At 38.7% G+C, this 20,395-nt stretch overlaps 1 protein-coding gene across 1 annotated transcript in view; it reads left to right on the top strand.

The window, feature by feature from the left end:
• The window catches only part of BTAF1 (B-TFIID TATA-box binding protein associated factor 1), a 107,499-nt gene that overhangs the window by 65,797 nt on the left and 21,307 nt on the right, over window positions 1–20,395 (top strand). The window contains exons 20-28 of the mRNA XM_070432712.1: window positions 1,093–1,519; window positions 2,630–2,820; window positions 5,293–5,446; window positions 5,860–5,969; window positions 7,793–7,994; window positions 9,215–9,363; window positions 18,583–18,735; window positions 18,921–19,042; window positions 19,131–19,298. Of these exons, the coding sequence (XP_070288813.1) occupies window positions 1,093–1,519; window positions 2,630–2,820; window positions 5,293–5,446; window positions 5,860–5,969; window positions 7,793–7,994; window positions 9,215–9,363; window positions 18,583–18,735; window positions 18,921–19,042; window positions 19,131–19,298 (1,676 nt within the window). The remainder of the gene's footprint in view (window positions 1–1,092; window positions 1,520–2,629; window positions 2,821–5,292; window positions 5,447–5,859; window positions 5,970–7,792; window positions 7,995–9,214; window positions 9,364–18,582; window positions 18,736–18,920; window positions 19,043–19,130; window positions 19,299–20,395) is intronic.

The raw sequence follows: 20,395 nt of genomic DNA, 5'->3' as shown, positions 1-20,395 counted from the left end.
GGACTGCTGGCTCCCAACGGCTAGCCTGCCTGCCTGCCTGCCTGATTGCCCCTAACTGCTTCTGCCTGCCAGCCTGATCACCCCCTAACCACTCCCCTGCCAGGCTGATTGACGCCTAACTGCTCCCTTGCTGGCCCAGTAGCCCCCAACTGCCCTTTCCTGCCGGCCCAGTCACCCCCAGCCGCCCTCCCCTGCTGGCCCGGTCGCCCCCAACTGCCCTTCCCTGCCGGCCCTGTCCCCCCCAACTGCCCTTCCCTTCTGGCCCCGTCGCCCCCAACTGCCTTCCCCTGCTGGCCCAGTCACCCCTAACTGCCCTCCCCTGCTGGCTTGGTCGCCCCTCACTGCCCTCCCCTGCTGGCCTGGTCTCCCCTAACTGCCCTTCCCCACTGGCCTGATTGCCCAAAACTGCCCTCCCCTGCTGGCCATCTTGTGGCTGTGGGCACCGCCATCTTTGAGGGCGTGGCAGTCAATTAGCATATTCCCTCCTTATTGGCTGTGGGTGCCGCCATCTTTGAGGGCATGACAGTCGATTAGCATATTCCCTCCTTATTGGCTGTGGGTGCTGACATCTTTAAGGGCAGGACAGTCAATTAGCATATTTCCTCATTAGTTGTGGGTGCCACCATCTTTGTGATGGTGTGAGGGTCAATTAGCATATTCCCTCTATTAGATAGGATGATGTTGTTAAAAAAGATGTATTGAGCAGTCTTTTAATGGGGTCTGATGCCACAGGTATATAGCTTTAGGCAGTTCTTGGTAATTAAAGAATTAATCTATTGTCTACACCCCCCACATACACCCCCATTATTTGGTTATTTTCACCAGAAGGGAGACCTTCGACCTATAAACCAGATAGTCACTGTTCGATTCTTTTCAAGATACTGTGTCTTTCTTAAAGAATATAATGCTAATGTTAAAATAAAATGTAGTTGGAACTTTTTAGACATTTATTTAATCTATTGAATACTAAAATAATACTAGATAATGTGAAACTTCAAATTGAAACAGACAGCTTGCTGTCAGCCCTTTAGGATTTTATGGACTGTATTGGGGTTGATATCATTAATTATTTTAATTTCTCTTTTTCAATAGGTTACTACTGTTTTTAATGAAGTCACGTCATCTTTTGAATTAAATCTTCAAGTGTCACAGCAGTTAGATAGTAAACGACAGCAGGTCCAAATGACAATTACAGAGACCAACCAAGAGTGGCAAGTGTTGCAGTTGAGAGTGCATACTTTTGCTGCATGTGCAGTTGTGAGCTTGCAGCAGCTTCCGGAGAAATTAAATCCTATTATAAAACCTTTAATGGAGACAATTAAAAAGGAAGAGAATACACTAGTGCAAAACTATGCGGCTCAGTCTATAGCCAAACTACTTCAGCAGTGCACAACAAGGACACCCTGTCCCAATTCAAAAATTATAAAAAACCTTTGTAGTTCACTTTGTGTGGACCCCTATCTAACTCCTTGTGTCACATGTCCAGTGCCAACACAAAGTGGCCAGGAAAATTCTAAAGGTATATATCTAAACTGTCATTTGGGATAGAGAAATAATTAACCATTTAAATGTGTTTTCATTTACTTATAATTTAAGCACAAATTCCATTTTATGTTAGTGCTTTTTTCCATTTTGAGAGAATTTGCACATACTGCTAATAAAATCACAACCCTTTAAACTCAAATCAGCTATTCATAAAAGGTCTGATATTTAATATAAGATGACTGAAATCTAGGTGTTAACCCTTCTCTTTCAACATCATCAATATAGAATTTATTGTGAACTGGGGTTAGAATTTATTGTGAACTTTTATGGTATCAAATGTTAAATGAAAGTTCTTCCTATTAAAGTCTGATTTCTCTAATTTTGTACATCTTATGAAATAAATGAACTCTATTACCTTTAGCAAATAATTACTAGCCAACTTTTCTGTTTTCATCTGGAGAATCTATATGGAAAACAAGAACTGCTCTCTCTAGGCTAGTCTCAAGGACCAGCGTTTTTTCACATGCCTTAGTCTTATGTGATTTACTTATTCCTTTTGATAAGATTTTGGGAAAGCAAAGGTAATAAATTTATAACTTTGGCACAGTATAGGTCTTGAAAAGAAATCTGAACTGGAAGAGGAATGTGGTGGACATTTTGAATGTCAACATTATAAAAATGTGATAGGATAATTCCAATTGCCATCCCCAGTGTTATGTGAGGCACAGTATTTTGCAGGGTCAATGTTTCTGACCTAACTCTGGATATTTCTTATAGAGAGAACTTGCTTGCAATATGTTTTTAAAGTTTGTTTTTATGCCTAGAAAGAATCATTTTTAAAAAATTAATATTCTTTACCTTGAAGGCCAGTTATTCTTGCATATGGTAGTTATTAACATGATCCTACAACCTTGATTTTATTAAGTATGGACCTATACAGATATCAAAACATTTAAATTAATGTTCTAAATTACTGAGAATTTTGTTGCCACTTCATTGTCTTAAGAAAATGTACTTGGCCTATAAAGATTGGAGGCTTCAAAGACATAGTTTTAAAATATGTTTTATTTTATTTTTTTAGCAGGATGCATTTGGTCACCTATATTATGCTTAAAGGATTATGTAACTTTTTTTTTCTTATTAGTATCCAGCTCCGAAAAAGATGGAATGCACCATACTGTCACCAAGCACAGAGGTATAATTACACTCTATAGGCATCAGAAAGCTGCTTTTGCAATCACAAGTAGACGAGGTCCTACCCCCAAAGCAGTAAAAGCTCAAATAGCAGATCTTCCTCCTGGAAATAGTGGAAATATCCTTATAGAACTTGATGAGGTAAATTCTTTTTTCTTTCAATACTCTGGTTTCTAAATGAATATCTTTCAGATTGATAGCGAAATTGTCAATTGTCATCTCACCTTCCAGGATTGTATTTTTATATTTTTAAGCGAAAGAACTGGGATTAATAACCCTTTGGAGTACGCCAGCAACATGATTCAGAAAAACTTCAAATTTCTTCAAATTCTCATGCATCAAATTTTTACCTGCCTAACTTTATCTCCCTAAGCGAGATACTTTCTTGGTACATACATCTTCACAAATGTAAACTAATTCAGCTCCTATAGCAGTGACTGTAGAGTTGTTAAATAACAGTGAAAGCTAACTTTTCTCAGTCCTATCAGTGACAGGAATTATTGTTGATACTCAGAGGATAAATTGGTAAGTGTCAAATAATTGTCACCTATCTGACTTTTAGTCACCCTGGAATTTATTGTATGTGTGAAGTGAGGGAGGGATCTAAATTTATTCTCCCGAATGAATAGCCAGTTATACCACTCTTTAATCCTTTCCTCCCTGATTCAAAATGGTACCCTCTGTTATATATCATGCTTCATATACACTATATGAAGATTTGTTTGGGTTTTCTATTCTTCTTCATTGGTCTACTTGTTCTGCAGCATAATATTCTTTAACCCTTTTCGGTCCAACGTAGAGGCTGACTCGACAGATCAGGTGCTAGGAGCAGGTCCAGCGTCGAGGCTGAGACACCGCAAACCGGTTCAACATTCAATCCCGTCAATTAATTTGGACCAGACTGTTTAAATTCCAAAAATAAAATTGGACTGCAAAGGGTTAAAGATGATAAAAGTGGTTATTGAAAATCTTACAGTCACATTATTAATGAAATGAATGCTCTAGAGCTCTTTTGGTTGCAAAACAGGAACTTACCCAAATTCAGCAATATATCAATACTCAAAGACATGTTTAATATATTTCTATAAAATATAGGCATATTAAGTTTTAAAATAAAAATCTTAGCTTATTGTCTGTTTCTTTTGAAATATTCTGTCTTGGCCAGTGTGTTGTCCCGTGCACTGAAGGGTCTTGGGTTCGATTCCCAGTCAGGCCACATGCCCACGTTGAGGGTTCAATCCCTGGTCACGGTGTGTATGGGAGGCAACTAATCAATGTTCCTCTGTCATGTTGATGTTTCTCTCTCATTAATGAGAAACATATCCTCAGGATTAAAATAAAATATCCTATGAACGAAGCTGATTATATTCTTCCAATAATAATTGTAGTAAAAAATTTACTATGATTTTTATGCTTATACCTCTATAGTGTGTATAGTTCTTCCACTTAAAAATAACTTGTGCCCAGCTTGCATGGCTCAGTGGTTGAGTGTTGACCTATGAACCAGGAGTTCAGGGTTCAATTTCTGGTCAGGGCATATGCCTGAGTTGCTAGCTCAATCCCTAGTAGGGGGTGTGCAGGAGGCAGCTGATGAGTGATTCTCTTACATCATTGATGTTTCTATCTCTCCCTTTCCCTTCCTCTCTGATATCAGTTTAAAAAAATAATTTGTGCCCTGACCGGTTTGGCTCAGTGGATAGAGCGTCGGCCTGCGGACTGGAGGGTCCCGGGTTCGATTCCGGTCAGGGGCATGTGCCTTGGTTGCGGGCACATCCCCAGTGGGGGGTGTGCAGGAGGCAGCCGATCGATGTTTCTCTCTCATCGATGTTTCTGGCTCTCTGTCCCTCTCCCTTCCTCTCTGTGAAAAATCAATAAAATATTATTTAAAAAAATAATAATAATTTGTAAAACATATGTATCTTTCTGGGGCAACAGTTTTTTGTATTTAATTATAATAAAATTATTGCTTGGTGAGAAGTTACCTGTGGTTACATTAAATAGATGCTTTTATTCTATCCCTTAAACAAATATTAATAAGGACAGATCATTCTGTCTTCTAATCTTCTCTTTAGCAGATAAGTTTCTTTGGGGTAGGGAGAAGAAAAGTAGATCTTTTAGGACTATCTCTGAAAACAGCACATATTCTTCTGTTCCTTATCCCCAACCCAAAAAAGTATTTTGCTTTGGATGGAAGACATCTAGTTTGGATTTTATGCCACTGTAAATTTAATTATTAAAAAATATTTAGCCCTAGCCGGCTGGGTCAGTGGATAGAGCGTCAGCCTGTGGACTGAAGGGTCCCAGGTTCGATTCTGGCCAAGGGCACATGCCTGGGTTGAGGTCTCGATCCCCAGTAGGGGGCGTGCAGGAGGCAGCTGATCAGTGATTCTCTCTCATCGTTGATGTTTCTATCTCTCTCTCCTTCTCCCTTCCTCTCTGAAGTGAATAAAGAAATATATTGAAAATATATGTATTTATAGTTATAAATATATCCAATAATTGGTTAATGGTAACACTGAATTCTTAGGTGGTTACTTTTATATTCTCTTAATGAAATTTCAAATGCATTATACTTTTTGTGAAGTTCTGTTTAAAACTAACATTTAATTGTAGGCCCAGAAACCTTACCTGGTACAACGGAGAGGAGCTGAATTTGCCTTGACAACTATAGTGAAGCATTTTGGTGGTGAAATGGCCGTGAAATTGCCACATCTCTGGGATGCTATGGTTGGTCCATTGAGGAATACTATCGACATAAATAATTTTGGTGTGTACATATTTATCTGAGTTGGAATTTTGACTAATGTCAGTGTATATTTATTACATATATTCTTATAAAATAAAAACGCCTATACCTGTTTATCTCAGACTTGCTGTTTTCAAATGGAAGGTTAGTAGAAGCATTTATTTTAATTTATTTACATTTTGTATATTTTTTGCTTTTTTTCTATTACATGTTTAGAAAGATATTTGAAATGGGTCAGTCATTATGTTAAACTTTTTTTAGTTGCTTTAAGTGTATCTTAGCACTTAAATTAAGGCATGGCATTTAATTTCACACTCAAAAGGCAAAATTGCTTTCCCATGGTAGCTGGGGAGATATTAAAATTTTATGTGGGCTCTAGATTTTGAAAAATTATTTACAAGGTGATATGCACTGAAATCAATGTATTTTAATAGATGGAAAGTCTCTCCTGGAAAACGGAGATGGCCCTGCTCAAGAATTGGTGAATTCTCTGCAAGTTTTTGAAACGGCAGCAGCATCAATGGATTCTGAGCTTCATCCTTTGGTAATTAACTAATGCAAGTGTAGTTTTCTTCTATTAAAACAAGTGGCTTTATATAAAAGTCTTATGGCTGGAAAAATGCAATTTGATGCCATCCCTAGTAATTGCATATTCTTTTATATGGTGTGTCTAGATTCCTTATTGACAGTACAATTCTTCTGGGATTTGAGGCAGAGTTGAGTGCATGAAGGATAGGAAACCTACTCGGGGACCTTTGAATACAGGGCAGTAGGGACAGATCTCTGATGACACAGAAGTTGGATATAAACAGGAAAGAAAACTGCAGCCTATTCATTTTTACCACCTTAATAATATAGCTTTAAGAAAGGAAGAGCACAGGTAATAAAACTTTTTCTCAAGATAAGTGTAAAGGTAGAAGGAAGTTACCTGGACAAGATGAAATTAGTGGCAAAGACAGAACACTAATTTGAGTTTTTTGACTATTAAAAAATTTCTTATAAAATATTGGGACAGAGGGAGGAGGAAAATAGAGTTAATTACCTGACTTTTCCATAGAAGAAAGTATTTTTTTCCACAAAGCTGCAATAGGAAGCTCTCTGCAACTTACAGGGTGCTAACTCCAATTCTCTACTTACAGCTAATGGAAAAGGGAGAATCTAGGAGAGAGTAGACAAGAATGAACTTTTTCGCCCTGGCCGGCTTGGCTCAGTGGATAGAGCGTCGGCCTGCAGACTGAAGGGTCCCAGGTTCGATTCCGGCCAAGGGCACATGCCGGGGTTGCGGGCTCTGTCCCCAGTGGGGGGCATGCTGGAGGCAGCTGATCAATGATTCTCATCATTGATGTTTCTATCTCTCTCTCCTTCTCCCTTCCTCTCTGAAACCAATAAAGAAATATATTTTTTTAAAAAAAAGAATGAACTTTTTCCTTTTATATAGTAATAAAGTATGTTCTTTTATTTGTTAAATTTCACTGATTTATCATTAGTAAAGAATCCATCCATATGCTGTTACCCTCCACGTTCAACAATATGCATTCACCTGAAATTAAAGGCTAGTCTGTTGAGCAGGTATCTGGCTTTCACCAACATCAATCCTGGCGTTCAGTGCAGCATGCATTTAATAATGGCATATCTTTTGCTGTTGTGGTCATAACACTATGGTATGCCAGGAAGTTAAAGTGGAAAATGCACTTACCAAAGTATGGTGCCTAGAACAAAATCAGGATCACTCAACCCAGTGAATAAAAAGTATGTGCTTAAACCTAAGCTAATGCTACAAGATTTGGAGGGGGTTGGTGATGTGTGGTGTCATTTTCCCAGCCTCAGTAGGAGAATCTTGCCAATACTTTTTGATGTGTTCCCCTATTAAATTTTTTTTTAAATATACATTTTTTCTTTATATTTTGAGAGAGAGGAAGGGAGAGGGAGAAAGAGAAACATTGATGTGATAGTGGAACATCAATCGGCTGCCTCCTGCACAACCACTCCCACTGAGAATTGAGCCCGCAACTTGGGCATGTGCCCTGACCTGGAATCGAACCAGCAACTTTTTGGTGCACGGGATGAAACCCAACCAACTGAGCCAGGACTCCCCTGTTAATTTTTGAAATAATTGTATGCTCCCTAATAACTAAAAGAAGATATTGAGCAGGGAAGTTCTGCACCTTTTCTTTCTAAAAGAGTTATACCTTAGTTTGGATTTACATTAGTTTCTTATTGAGGATATTTTGACAGTAATGGTTTGAGATATTCTTGGATTTAGAGTCACTTTGGCATTTGAGAACCTTTGAATATGGACTATTATAGTTACATTTTAAACAGTACATTTCCTAATGAGTATTCTTATTGTTTTAAACTTTTTTTTAGTTGGTACAGCATTTGCCTCATCTCTATATGTGCCTTCAGTACCCCAGCACTGCAGTGAGACACATGGCTGCTCGTTGTGTAGGAATCATGAGCAAAATCGCTACCATGGAAACAATGAATATTTTTTTGGAGAAAGTTCTTCCATGGCTGGGAGCAATTGATGACAATATCAAGCAAGAGGGTGCAATTGAAGCACTTGCCTGTATCCTTTTCTATTTTTACAAAATGTTCAGCAATTATATTTATTTTATTTAAGGATGACTAAAATAAAATTGATTTATTCAAGTAAATTTGTTCCACAAAGAAAACTACCTTTTTACATTCTATTTTGAAGAATTTTTTATTATAGTATAAATACATTAAAAATATATTTACATTTTATTGTGAAAATTTTTACACAGAAAGTTTGCAGAATTGCTATTTTAGGAAATCTTTTCAATAGGCAAAAATAACTTTATGTACTTTATGAACTATATATTTGGTTTATAATTAATACTTCATTAATATTAATCAGATATTAATAAGGTACTTCTTATATTATAAAACATTTTGTTGCCAGAGTTAGTTCATTACTTGGGTAGAATATGACTACATGTTCTAAATTACTGGGAATGTACAGGCAAAGCTCTTTGCTAAAAGGATATGGCATCTACTGACATTTAATTTGAAGTACCTGATATTTCTAAGAGCAAGAAAGATGAATGGAGATCAAATCAGTGGAAAGTCAGGTTCAGAAATGCTGAATATTGCAGGGGAACTAAATTTACTGGGCCTGTTATGTCCAATCTATGATTGTCAAGATCTTGATGGGAAGTTTAGAATTAATCATTGAGCATTGTGCTCCCTGCTTATAATGTAACTCACTTTATTTTGGAATTGGAAGTCTAGAAACTTGCTAGTATAGGAATGAAAAAATCTTATTAGTAAAACTTCCTCCAGCTAACCTCAGATGGAAACATGATTTTATATTCTTAATCATGAGAAAATTACATAATGTTTACAAAGAGCAACAGTGTGCAAATGCTGTTATAAGTGAATCATAGACCTTGAGGGACAGTCTAGTCCAGTGATGGCGAACCTATGACACGCGTGTCAGGTGACATGGGAACTCATTTTCTTGGTTGATTTTTCTTTGTTAAATGGCATTTAAATATATAAAATAAATATCAAAAATATAAGTCTTTGTTTTACTATGGTTGCAAATATCAAAAAATTTCTATATGTGACACGGCACCAGAGTTAAGTTAGGGTTTTTCAAAATGTTGACATGCCAGGCTCAAAAGGTTCACCATCACTGGTCTAGTTCCTCGAAACACAGATGAGAAAATGAGGAACTGTCTTAGAAGTTACAATCTTGGTGTATCCGTTTGTTTGCAAAAATATTTAAGAACCATTTGGAAATTTCCTTAATAACTTACTCAGGTGTAATGGAACAACTGGATGTTGGTATTGTTCCATATATTGTCCTTTTAGTTGTGCCTGTGTTGGGAAGAATGAGCGATCAGACAGACAGTGTAAGATTCATGGCTACGCAGTGCTTTGCAACCCTAATTAGACTCATGCCACTTGAGGTAAGTAGAAGACACTTGGTTTATGGACTTACAGGATATGTCAAGTTTTAAAAAATAATGTTGAATATGTTTGTTATAAGCATTAAGAAATTTATACTTTAATGGGTAACTTTTTTAAACAAGAGTTTTAAGTAAAACTAAGGTTCCTAAAAGACTAATTCATTAATGCTGTTCTAGAAATAGTATTATTTATAAGTATCCCTACAACATCCATGTAAAGATTCTATGCTGAAGTTTACATGAAAAGTAAATTTGAGAGATGGTAATTGAAAATGTAAAGCAATTGAAGTCTTTGTGGGAGTATGGAGAAACAGACTAGAAGGACTGAAATTGGAGAATTTTGGAGTATATTCATGGGACAGAAATAATATATGTGGCCAATCAGGAAATAATGGCTTGAAGCAACGGAAGTACCAGGGCCCTGCCCACCAAGCCCCTTAATATATTTTGGTGGGATTTTTGTAAATAAGTAGATATGCAGTTCATTCATGTTATAATATGTATCAATACTTCAGTTTGTGTGTGAAAATAGCTACTTCAGAACCATTTGGAAATTTCCTTAATAACTTACTCAGGTGTGATGGAACAACTGGATATCAGCGTTATTCCATATATTGTCTGTGTATAAATGCTTCCTTTTTAATGGTTGAATAGTATGGACATACCACCATTTCTTTATTCATTCCGCAGTTGATAGACAGCTGGATTGTTACCAGCTTTTGGCTGTTACAAGTAATACTATGAACTTGCACTTATAAGTCCTTTTGTGGATGTGTGCTTTCATTTCTTTTGAGCAGATTGTTATCTAGGAATGGAATTACTGGGTCAATTCTTTTTTAAGAAACTGCCAAACCGTTTTCCAAAGTAACTTTACCATTTTACATGTCTACCAGCAAAGTATGAGCATAAGTTTGATACCCTCTTTCTTTGAAAAAAAGTTTGGCTAGATCTGGTAAAATTGAAGATTCCCATCCCAGTGACCCAGCAAAACCATCCTAGATATATACCCTAGAAAAATTCATAGACATATACCAAGGCACATCTTCAAGAACATTTACTAGTATTATAGCATTATTTATAGTAGTCTTTAACTGCTCAGTGTTCATTATCAGTAGACTACTGTTAACTAGATTATTATACTACAATAAGAATGAACAGTACAGATGCATAGTACAATATTAATGAATCCTTTTACATAAGATTCCCTTTTTTTTTTTTTAATATATTTTATTGATTTTTTACAGAGAGTAAGGGAGAGAGATAGAGAGCCAGAAACATCGATGAGAGAGACACACCGATCAGCTGCCTCCTGCACAGCCTTCACTGGGGATGTGCCTGCAACCAAGGCACATGCCCTTGACCGGAATCGAACCTGGGACCCTTCAGTCCACAGGCTGACGTTCTATCCACTGAGCCAAACCGGTTACGGCAAGATTCCCTTTTTTAATGTAGTTCAAAAATAGGCAAAAGATGCATACTTTAGATGATAAAGGTATAAGGAAAAGTAAGAAAATTGCCATGAAAGTTAATAAAGTGACTACCTCTTAGGGAAAGGAAAGTAATTATCACTGGGAAGAAACATGGGATCTTCTAGGATATTGGCAGGGCTCTTTTTTTTATTGGGTAATGGTTATAAAAGTGTGTTTTTTATAATTTACTGGAGGCTTGGTGCACAAAATTCGTGCACAGGTGGGGTCCCTAGGCCTGGCCAGTGATCAGGGCCTATTGGGGCCATCTCGCCCATTCCCAGTTGGGGCCAGGCCAGCTGGGGCCTGCCACCTGCTGCCTGCCAGATGGAGTCTGCTGCCTGCCACCTGCTGGCCAGGGAAACAGACGGGGGTGGGGCCCACAGGATGTTTGCCAGCCAGGGGGGAAGGACCAGGGAGGTTGGCTGACTGTGGGAGGTTGGCTGTGGGAGTGCACTGACCACCAGGGGGAAGCTTCTGCATTGAGCACCTGCCCCCTGGTGGTCAGTGCGCATCATAGTGACTGGTCGTTATGGTTATTTCAGTCATTCTGGCTCAAGTTGCTTAGGCTTTTATATATGTAGATTAAACTGTACATTTGTTTATATATTTTTATATCCAGAATTGTTTTCATCACCCACTTCCTAGGTCTTATTCATATCCTTAGATTCTTGGGCTTTGCATCATTTTATTTATAAATTAAATTGCTTATATTTAGTCCCCTTGGCCTGTTTTAGCTTTGGAATCCATGAGTGATGAGAAAATATCATGTCTTTTTTGAGCAAAGGAGTAGATAAAAGCAATGTTTTAGGAAAAGTAGTCTTAACAGCTAAAAGCAGTGTCTTGGGAAAATCAGTTTAATAGCTGTTTGAATGTGAATTAGAATGGAAGTGCCTCCAGATCCACTATGAGGTTATAAAGGATATAAACACTTAAAAAATAATAATACTTAAAACATTGGCAAGGAAAAGAGATACTGACTTTAGAAATGAGAAAAGTAAGGTTCCCTTTGATGTGAAAATTACAAAAATGTGATGCATATTTTGCTTCCAGCCATAATAGAAAGACAGGGATCAGATTTATCCTCCTACTTGAACCAGAAAACCACACAAAATTAAACAGTGGTTTTCAGATGTTGAACAACAGGCATCACAGAATAATGTTTTATGAAAGAAGGGAAATGAAGAGCCTAGTGCCTTTGCCAAGTTGAAGAGTCAGAGTTCAGAGTGAAGGGAGGACAAGATGGTGAGACTTTGCAAGGCAACGTACCCAACAGGAAGTAGCTGCATAAATAGGAAGCTCCAGAGGTCCCCACAAGGACTGAGCATTCATCTGGGCATATGGATTCTAGCATACTGCGTTCAAATTCACATTCAAACATATATGAGAATATATGTTTAAGATGGGGGGTGGGGGGCGGGAATGTCATAGAAAGGAGTATGTGGAATAATTTCCAGAGCTTACACAGGGCCAGGAATAGTCTGTGTGCCCAAAAAGCTGAGTCAAAAGCCTTCTACCATATTGAGCACCAAGTATGGTCCTTAAAAGTATATTGCCTGAGTAGTGGGACCAAATTAGCCCTTGACAAAAGGCTAAATTGGACCCACCTTAACAAAGTTTAAAAGCAAGCCTTAAAAGGATCAAATTGATTTCAAGCAACTTACCTACATTCCAGGGAAAAAAAATTTAAAGGAAGAAAATCTAGCACCTGACAACATAATTATGATGTTTAACATCCATGAAAAAATTACCAGGCATGTAATATTTCCAGTAACCAGGAGAAAAGTCAGTCAATAGAAATAGGTTCTGAAATGGCCCATATAATATAATTAGTAGACAAGAACATTAAAATGCACTCCATTTGTTCAAGAAGGCAGTATGAATATAATGAGCAAAATGGAAGGTACGAGAACAACCTAAATTGAACTTTGTGAGATGAAAAATATAATTACAAATAGTTCCATAAGTTCAATGTCAGAGCCCATTATGCCAAATAGATCCATGGACTCAAAAACAAATTTCCAAATCAAAATATTGACTCTTCAGTTCTACACCCACTCTATGTTAAACACTCTCTTTTTAAATGAATACCACAAAGTTCCTTAATCTGCCCACTACTCCAACATGCAGTAGGCAAAACCACATTGCCATTACAATCCCCTGTGTTCCTTTACCTCTCCATTTTAATTTCTTACTCCTACTGATCTTTTTACTCCCTCCTGACAGTCACTATTATAGTGATCTAAGCTTTATCCAGCCAGTTTCTCCTTCATGTTTCCAGTCAATCCAGCCCACATCTCTCTTCATGGAGCAGCATCAACAGCTTCAATGTTTTATTTCTGACCCTGTCAGAAGGAAGCAGGCAGAGGAGGGCTTGTGGGACAGTTCTCATAAAGTCTACAGCAGTGTATAGCAATTCCCTAAGCCTTCATATGCACTCACCACTCATTCACTGACTCACTCAGAGCAACTTCCAATTCATGGTAGGTGTCCTATACAGATGTACCATTTTTTATCTTTTACACTGTATTTTTATTGTACCCTTTCAATGTTTAGGTACACAAATACCATAGTGATATAACTGCCTACAATAAAATGCTGTACAAATCTGTAGTCTAGAGCAATGGGCTCTACTGTATAGCCCAGGGGTGGGCAAACTTTTTGACTCGAGGGCCACAATGGGTTCTTAAACTGGACCGGAGGGCCGGAACAAAAGCATGGATGGAGTGTTTGTGTGAACTAATATAAATTCAAAATAAACATCATTACATAAAAGGGTACGGTCTTTTTTTTTTTTTTAGTTTTATTTATTTCAAACGGGCCGAATCCGGCCCGCAGGCCGTAGTTTGCCCACGGCTGGTATAGCCTATGTGTGTAGTAGGCTATACCAGCTAGGTTTGTGTAAGGGCACTTGATGTTTGCACAGCACCAAAATTGCCTAAGGATACATTTCTCAGAATGTATTCCTGTTGTTAACAGTGAAGCAAGACTATAAAAACACACTGGATACAATTGATAGCAGATTGTCGGGGTCCAACCCCAGCAGGTCCAGGGGTCCCCAAAGGTGTGGATGGAATCGGCGAAGAAGGAATGACACGAAGACAGCCTTCAGTTGATCAGCAGCCTAGTCAGGACCTCTAGCCAGGATCTCCAGCCAAAGTTCTGGTCGGAGTTCTGGTTAGGAACTGATGAGGATCTGATGTTTATTGTCTTGTTACATCCGTATTTATACCAGCCGATTTTAATCCTGTCAATTTCTATTACAAAGGTTAGGGCGTTTCTTATCTCTATTCCAGGGAGTAAAGATTATGTAGCTTAACTACCCGCCTGGCACTTAAGGGGTGTATCCCCTCCCTAACCTCAGGGAAAAATCCCTACCTGGGGAAACAACCTTTCTCAGAGAGGTGACCTTGGTTAAAACACATGGCACTAAGTAGAGCAAACATATTAAGAACAGTATTCTATATACGCCAGGTCCATTGAAACATATGCTGTGCAGATGTTTCTTTCCTGCACGACTGTGTCAAGCAGCAAGGATGGACCGGCTTCCGGCAGCAGATTGGATGCTGCATAAGAAAAGATTTGTGAGCTTGAAAGCATAGCAATAGAAACAAGAATGTCATGCAGATTCAATGCTGTTCCACTTGATCTTGATTTCTATTATATCATAATAGGAAGAATCATGCACTTTTCTAAAATGTGTACTATCAAAGATTCAGGGAATATCAACTACCAATTCTAATTCCCTGCACTATTAGTAACTTGTTGATTTTATAGGAATTGGAGTGAAGAAGATATTCACAGAAAGGGTTCCTGGGACTAAACAATATTTGTGACTCTTGGACTTAGGGTTTCATTGTTAAGAAAAGGATCTCGTTATATGTCATTTATTAAAAATTCCATCAGGATAAATGAAGATTTTGTTACATCTTTGTAAAGTACTGTGCAGAAATGCCTCATTTTTATTAATATCATTATGGTATTAGATGTGCTAAAATATTTGTTTCTATCTTACTAAAGTTAATTCTGAAACCTTTTGTAAATGTACCATGCAGTCATTTTTAATACTCAGTGTACATATATATTTTAATTGAATTAAATTATAATTCTGTTTCCAAAGTTCTAAATTTTTTAAACTTTAGAGAGCATAGGGCAGTAGTTTTCACATTTTTTGGGCTGAGGATCTCTCTGCACTCTAAAAAATTGAAGATCTCCAAAGGGCTTTTATCATATTTTCTGTAATGTGAAAGGATTTATTAATTAATTTAAATAATAAATCCATTAGATGTTCCCATATGTAACATTTTTAATGAAAAATAACTATTTCCTAAACAAAAAGTTAGTAAGAAAAATTACATTGTTTGACATTTTAACAAATCTCTTTTGCTACAGCTACCTAGGTGTAGGTAGCTGGATTCTTGTATTTCCTCGGGCATTCAGTCTCTTGCAACACGTTCCTTGGGTTGAGGTATTTGAAGAAAGTTTAGCCTCACAGAGATAGGTACTTGGAAAAGTTAGTATTTTGACAGCCTTTTCAAATAATTGTGGGTATTCTTTTATCTGATAGCATATCAAAATTCAAAAAGAGAAAGCTTGTTAAATTTGTTTTCAATGTAGAATCTAACATTCTACTAATGAATGTGTAAATTACCTTACTTTAAAAGTAATTGGTTAGCCCTAGCCGGTTTTGCTCAGTGGATAGAACATCGGCCTGCAGACTAAAGGGTCCCAAGTTCGATTCCGGCCAGGGGCACATGCGTGGGTTGTGGGCTAGATCCCCCCACCCCAGTAGGGGGCGTGCAGGAGGGAGCCAATCAATGATTCTATCTCATCATTGATGTTTCTACTTCTCTCCCTTTTTCTCTGAAATCAATAAAAATATATATATATTTTAAAAAGTAATTGGTTAATCTTATACTTTTGAGTAGATCTTTTACCCATATGTGTTTTGTAACATTATGCATACATCATTGGGAAAATCTTGGTTCACTGAGTTGCATTAAAAAAAAACTTTTAAAAATTGATGAGAGAGAGAGGGAGAGAAAAAGGTTGTGTGAGAGAGAAACATCGATTTGTTATTCCACTTACTTATGCATTCATTTCTTGTATGTGCCCTGACCAGCCATCAAACTTGCAACTGTGGTGTAATGGGACGATGCTCCAACCAATTGAATTACTTGGCCATGGCCAGTAAAATTTTTAACGGTTGGTATATTTCACCACACTGTAGCAAAAATATCAAATTAATTAATATCACCAACAGAAAATTCCTTTTTAGTATTGGCAAGTTGCCAAGTTCACAGTGCTAAGTTTTCCCTGAAAGCTTATTTTGTCATTGGCAACAAGTTAGGTCAGTTGTTTTCTTGGAAGTTGAAATTTTATTTTTGAGAAAATGTCAGCCAAATCCCCAAGTCAGAGTAACTAGTTTATCTGTCCAGTCAAGTAAAATGTTCTATGAAAAATCACTAGGTCTGATCATAATTTAAGCAATCTCACAAGTGCTTTTCCTCAACATATAGTGCAATGTTTTATGTATACTTTACATCTCATTGCGTAAAATGTTAAAAAGATGTGCATTCATGGTTGAGTTTAATAAAATTATGTTTACTACTTTAAAAGACATTCTGAAATGAAACCAGTTTTTTTTTTTAATATATTTCTTTATTGGTTACAGAGAGGAAGGGAGAAGGAGAGAGATAGAAACATCAATGATGAGAGAGAATCATTGATTGGCTGCCTCCTGCACGCCCCCTACTGGGGATTGAGCCCGCAACCCAAGCATATGCCCTTGCTGGAATCGAACCTGGGACCCTTCAGCCCGCAGGCTGATGCTTTATCCACTGAGCCAAGCCAAGCCAGCTAGGGTTGAAACCAGTTTTTTTTTTAAATGCTGGTGCATGGCTGGGAGGAATACAGTGACTGCTGGTATATTTGGTGCAATTGCCATGATTCTTTCTGATTGACAAGAAGTTTTACCCATATTACTTTTGCATCATCAGTGCAAATGTCAACACAATGGTAAAAGCAAACGATATCTTTTATTATGAAACTAGGGGCCCAGTGCATGAATTCATGCACCTTGAAAGGAACTGTGGGGCCATGAGGCTATGGTAAGCACAGGGGCGGGTCTTGGCCAATCCTTTGCACCCTCGCCTGGCCCCTCCTGCCACAGCCCCCAGTCCCGTCTGCCGGCAGCCCTGCTCCCGCCACCACTGCTCCCACGCACTGACGGCACTGGTCCTGCTCTCACCCGTTGAAGGCGCGGAGCGATTGGGGCTGGTGCTGTCAGCAGTGCGAGTGGCAGCTGCTGCCCTGATCGCCCCTTAGAAGCAGGGGGGAAATGGAGAAGCCCTCAGGGTGATCAGGGCCTGCAGCCACCACTCACACCCGCTGATGGCGCCAAGCAATCGGGACCGGTGCTGGGTAGCAGGTTCGATCGGTGGCTCTGGTGCCGGCTGTGGATACGAGTGGGGCTGGCGCTGGCAGTGGGTGCAAGTAGCAGCTGCTGTCCTGATCACCCCTTAGGAGCAGAGGGAGGTGAAGAAGCCCTTGAGGTGATCAGGGCCGGCAGCCACCTCTCACACCCACTGACGGCACCGAGTGATCGGGGCTGGCGCCGAATGACGGCAGAAAGTGCAAGCAGAGGCTCTGGCACCAGCAGCGGGGGTGAGCGGGGCCAGCGCCAGCAGCAGGTGCAAGCACTGGGCGGGACCGTGGCACGCAGGAGCAAAGAATTTTCAGTAACCACCAGAGGCTTGCCCCGATGACAGCAACTGGTGGCCTGCCTTGGTCTGGTGCCCCTGCTCACCTGTTCCACTATCCCTGCCATGGTCTGCACACGCCCCCTGGTGGTCATCACACGTCATAGCAACCGGTTGTTCAGTTCCTGTTGTTCCGCCGTTCGGTCTATTTGCATATTAGCCTTTTATTACACAGGATGGTTTTGACCTCAGTGACCCTTTGAAAAGGTCTTGAGGATCCTGAGAAGTCAGCAGCCCACATTTTAAGAACCAATATCCTAGAGCGTCGGCCTGCGGACTCAAGGGTCCCAGGTTCGATTCCGGTCAAGGGCATGTACCTGGGTTGCCGGCACATCCCCAGTGGGAGATGTGCAGGAGGCAGTTGATGGATGTTTCTCTCTCATCGATGTTTCTAACTCTCTATCTCTCTCCCTTCCTCTCTGTAAAAATTCAATAAAATATATTAAAAAAAAAAAAAAAGAACCAATATCCTGGGACATCATAACCCAAATTGAGAAGCTCTAGTAACAGCATTTCACTTAAAATAAGCTATACAACTTTATTTGCCTTTTTAAGTAATGCATGGTGTGGGAAAAATTAAGTTGTACGTGTGTTTTTTAGAATACCTCAAATGTGTTTGTTTAGTAGTCTCATTGTAGCATTTTAACCCTTTTTGGTCCAACGTGGAGGCTGACTCGACAGACCAGGCGCTAGGAGCAGGTCCAACATTGAGGCTGAGGTTGACACTGCAACCGGTTCAACATTCAATCCCGTCAATTAATTTGGACCAGACTGTTTGAATTCCAAAAATAAAATTGGATCACAAAGGGTTAATACCTGTCAAATTCTTTAAACTGTTTGTTTTCCAGTCTTTAAAATTATACTACTTTTGAATTAATTTTTTCTCTGCTTTCATATTTCAATAAAACTTAAAAATACTAGTATTTTATAATCTAAGGATAAAAAATTAATCATGAGTAAATAGTTTTAACACACTTAAAAAATCATTTTAGGCAGGCATTCCAGACCCTCCAAATATGTCAGAAGAATTAATCCAATTGAAAGCCAAGGAACGACACTTTTTGGAGCAATTGTTAGACGGGAAGAAATTGGAAAATTACAAAATTCCAGTACCAATCAATGCTGAACTCAGAAAATATCAGCAGGTAAAGTATTATAGTTATCTTATAAATAGTGACTATTCCTTTCAAATGTACCTCAAAGAGTTTTTAAAATTCATTTAGTAAAATAATTGTGGTTGGTATCCTATATCCATTTATTTCTTTTATGCCTGTAAAAATGCTATTTATGATTTGTTTATAGTTATAATTTTTCTCTTTCAACATTTCAGGATGGTGTGAACTGGTTAGCATTTCTTAATAAGTATAAACTTCATGGAATTCTATGCGATGACATGGGTTTAGGAAAAACTTTACAGTCCATCTGCATTCTAGCAGGAGATCATTGTCACAGGTAATTTAAAATATTATTTTGAAAGAAGGCTTCCAGATGCTGAGAAATATAGACAAGGTGATTAATTTATTGTTTTGTTGTTGAAAAGGGCTCAGGAATATGCAAGATCAAAATTGGCAGAATGTATGCCACTTCCTTCCTTGGTGGTTTGTCCACCAACATTAACAGGTCACTGGGTGGATGAAGTAGGTAAATTTTGCTCCAGAGAATATCTCAATCCATTGCACTATACTGGACCTCCTACTGAAAGAATAAGGTAAGAACTGTTAAATCTTTTGCTCTAAGTAGTTTGGAAGAATAAAATTTATTGCAGGTGAATTTAGTTAGCTTTTTTTGTTATCAGACATATAAATTTATTTAAGAAAGGTAAGTGTACATACATTTTAAAGATAATCTCTCTCATCAAAATTCAAGGACTTTGCCAAAAACACTAATTCAAAAGAATATGCCACCCCTGTGTTCATTGTTATTTACAATAGCCCAGTGGCCATCAATAGACAGTAGGTAAAAAAGCTGTGGCACACACACCATGGAATATTACTCAGCCATTAAAACAAATGAAACTTTACCACAGCAACAGTATGGATAGACCTAAAAGGTATCATGCTGAGTGAAACAAGTCAATCAGAGAAAGACAAATACCATATGACTCACTTATATGGGGAATCTAGAGAACAAAATGAATGAACAAACAAAATTGAAACAGACTCAAAGACACAGAGAACAAACTGACCGATGGTTGCCAGAGGACAGTTGGGGGAACGAGTGAAAAGGTGAAGGGATTGAGTAGTACAAATTGGTAGTAGTACAAAATAGTCACAGGGATGTAAAGTACAGCATTATGAGTATAGTTAATAATATTGTAATAACTATTTATTGTGCCAGGTGGGTACTGGAAATATTGCGGGAACACTTTGTAAAGTATATGATTATCTAACTATGCTTTCACCTGGAACTAACATAAAATAATATTGAATGTTCTTCTTTGTGTTTTTTATATACTAGAGGCCCGGTGCACGAAATTTGTGCACGTGGGGGGGGATTGTCCCTCAGCCCAGCCTGCACCCTCTCACAATCCGGGCCCCCTTAGGGGATGTCTGACTGCCAGTTGCGGGATCGGGCCTAAACCGGCAGTCAGGCATCCCTCTCGCAATCCGGGACTCCTGGCTCCTAACTGCTCACTTGGCTGCCTGCCTGATCGCCCCTAACCACTCTGCCTGCCTGCCTGATCACCCCTAACCACTCTGCCTGCCTGCCTGATCACCCCTAACCACTCTCTCCTGCCTGCCTGATCGCCCCCAACTGCTCGCCTGCCTGCCTCATCACCCCCAACTGCTCGCCTGCCTGCCTTAT

Source organism: Myotis yumanensis, unplaced genomic scaffold (assembly GCF_028538775.1).
Source record: "Myotis yumanensis isolate MYYU_CA2020_CCGP unplaced genomic scaffold, mMyoYum1.0.hap1 SCAF_13, whole genome shotgun sequence".
Lineage (NCBI taxonomy): Eukaryota > Metazoa > Chordata > Mammalia > Chiroptera > Vespertilionidae > Myotis > Myotis yumanensis.
The sequence above is the reverse complement of the archived record's forward strand: the minus strand, read 5'-3'. Positions and strand labels throughout refer to the sequence as shown.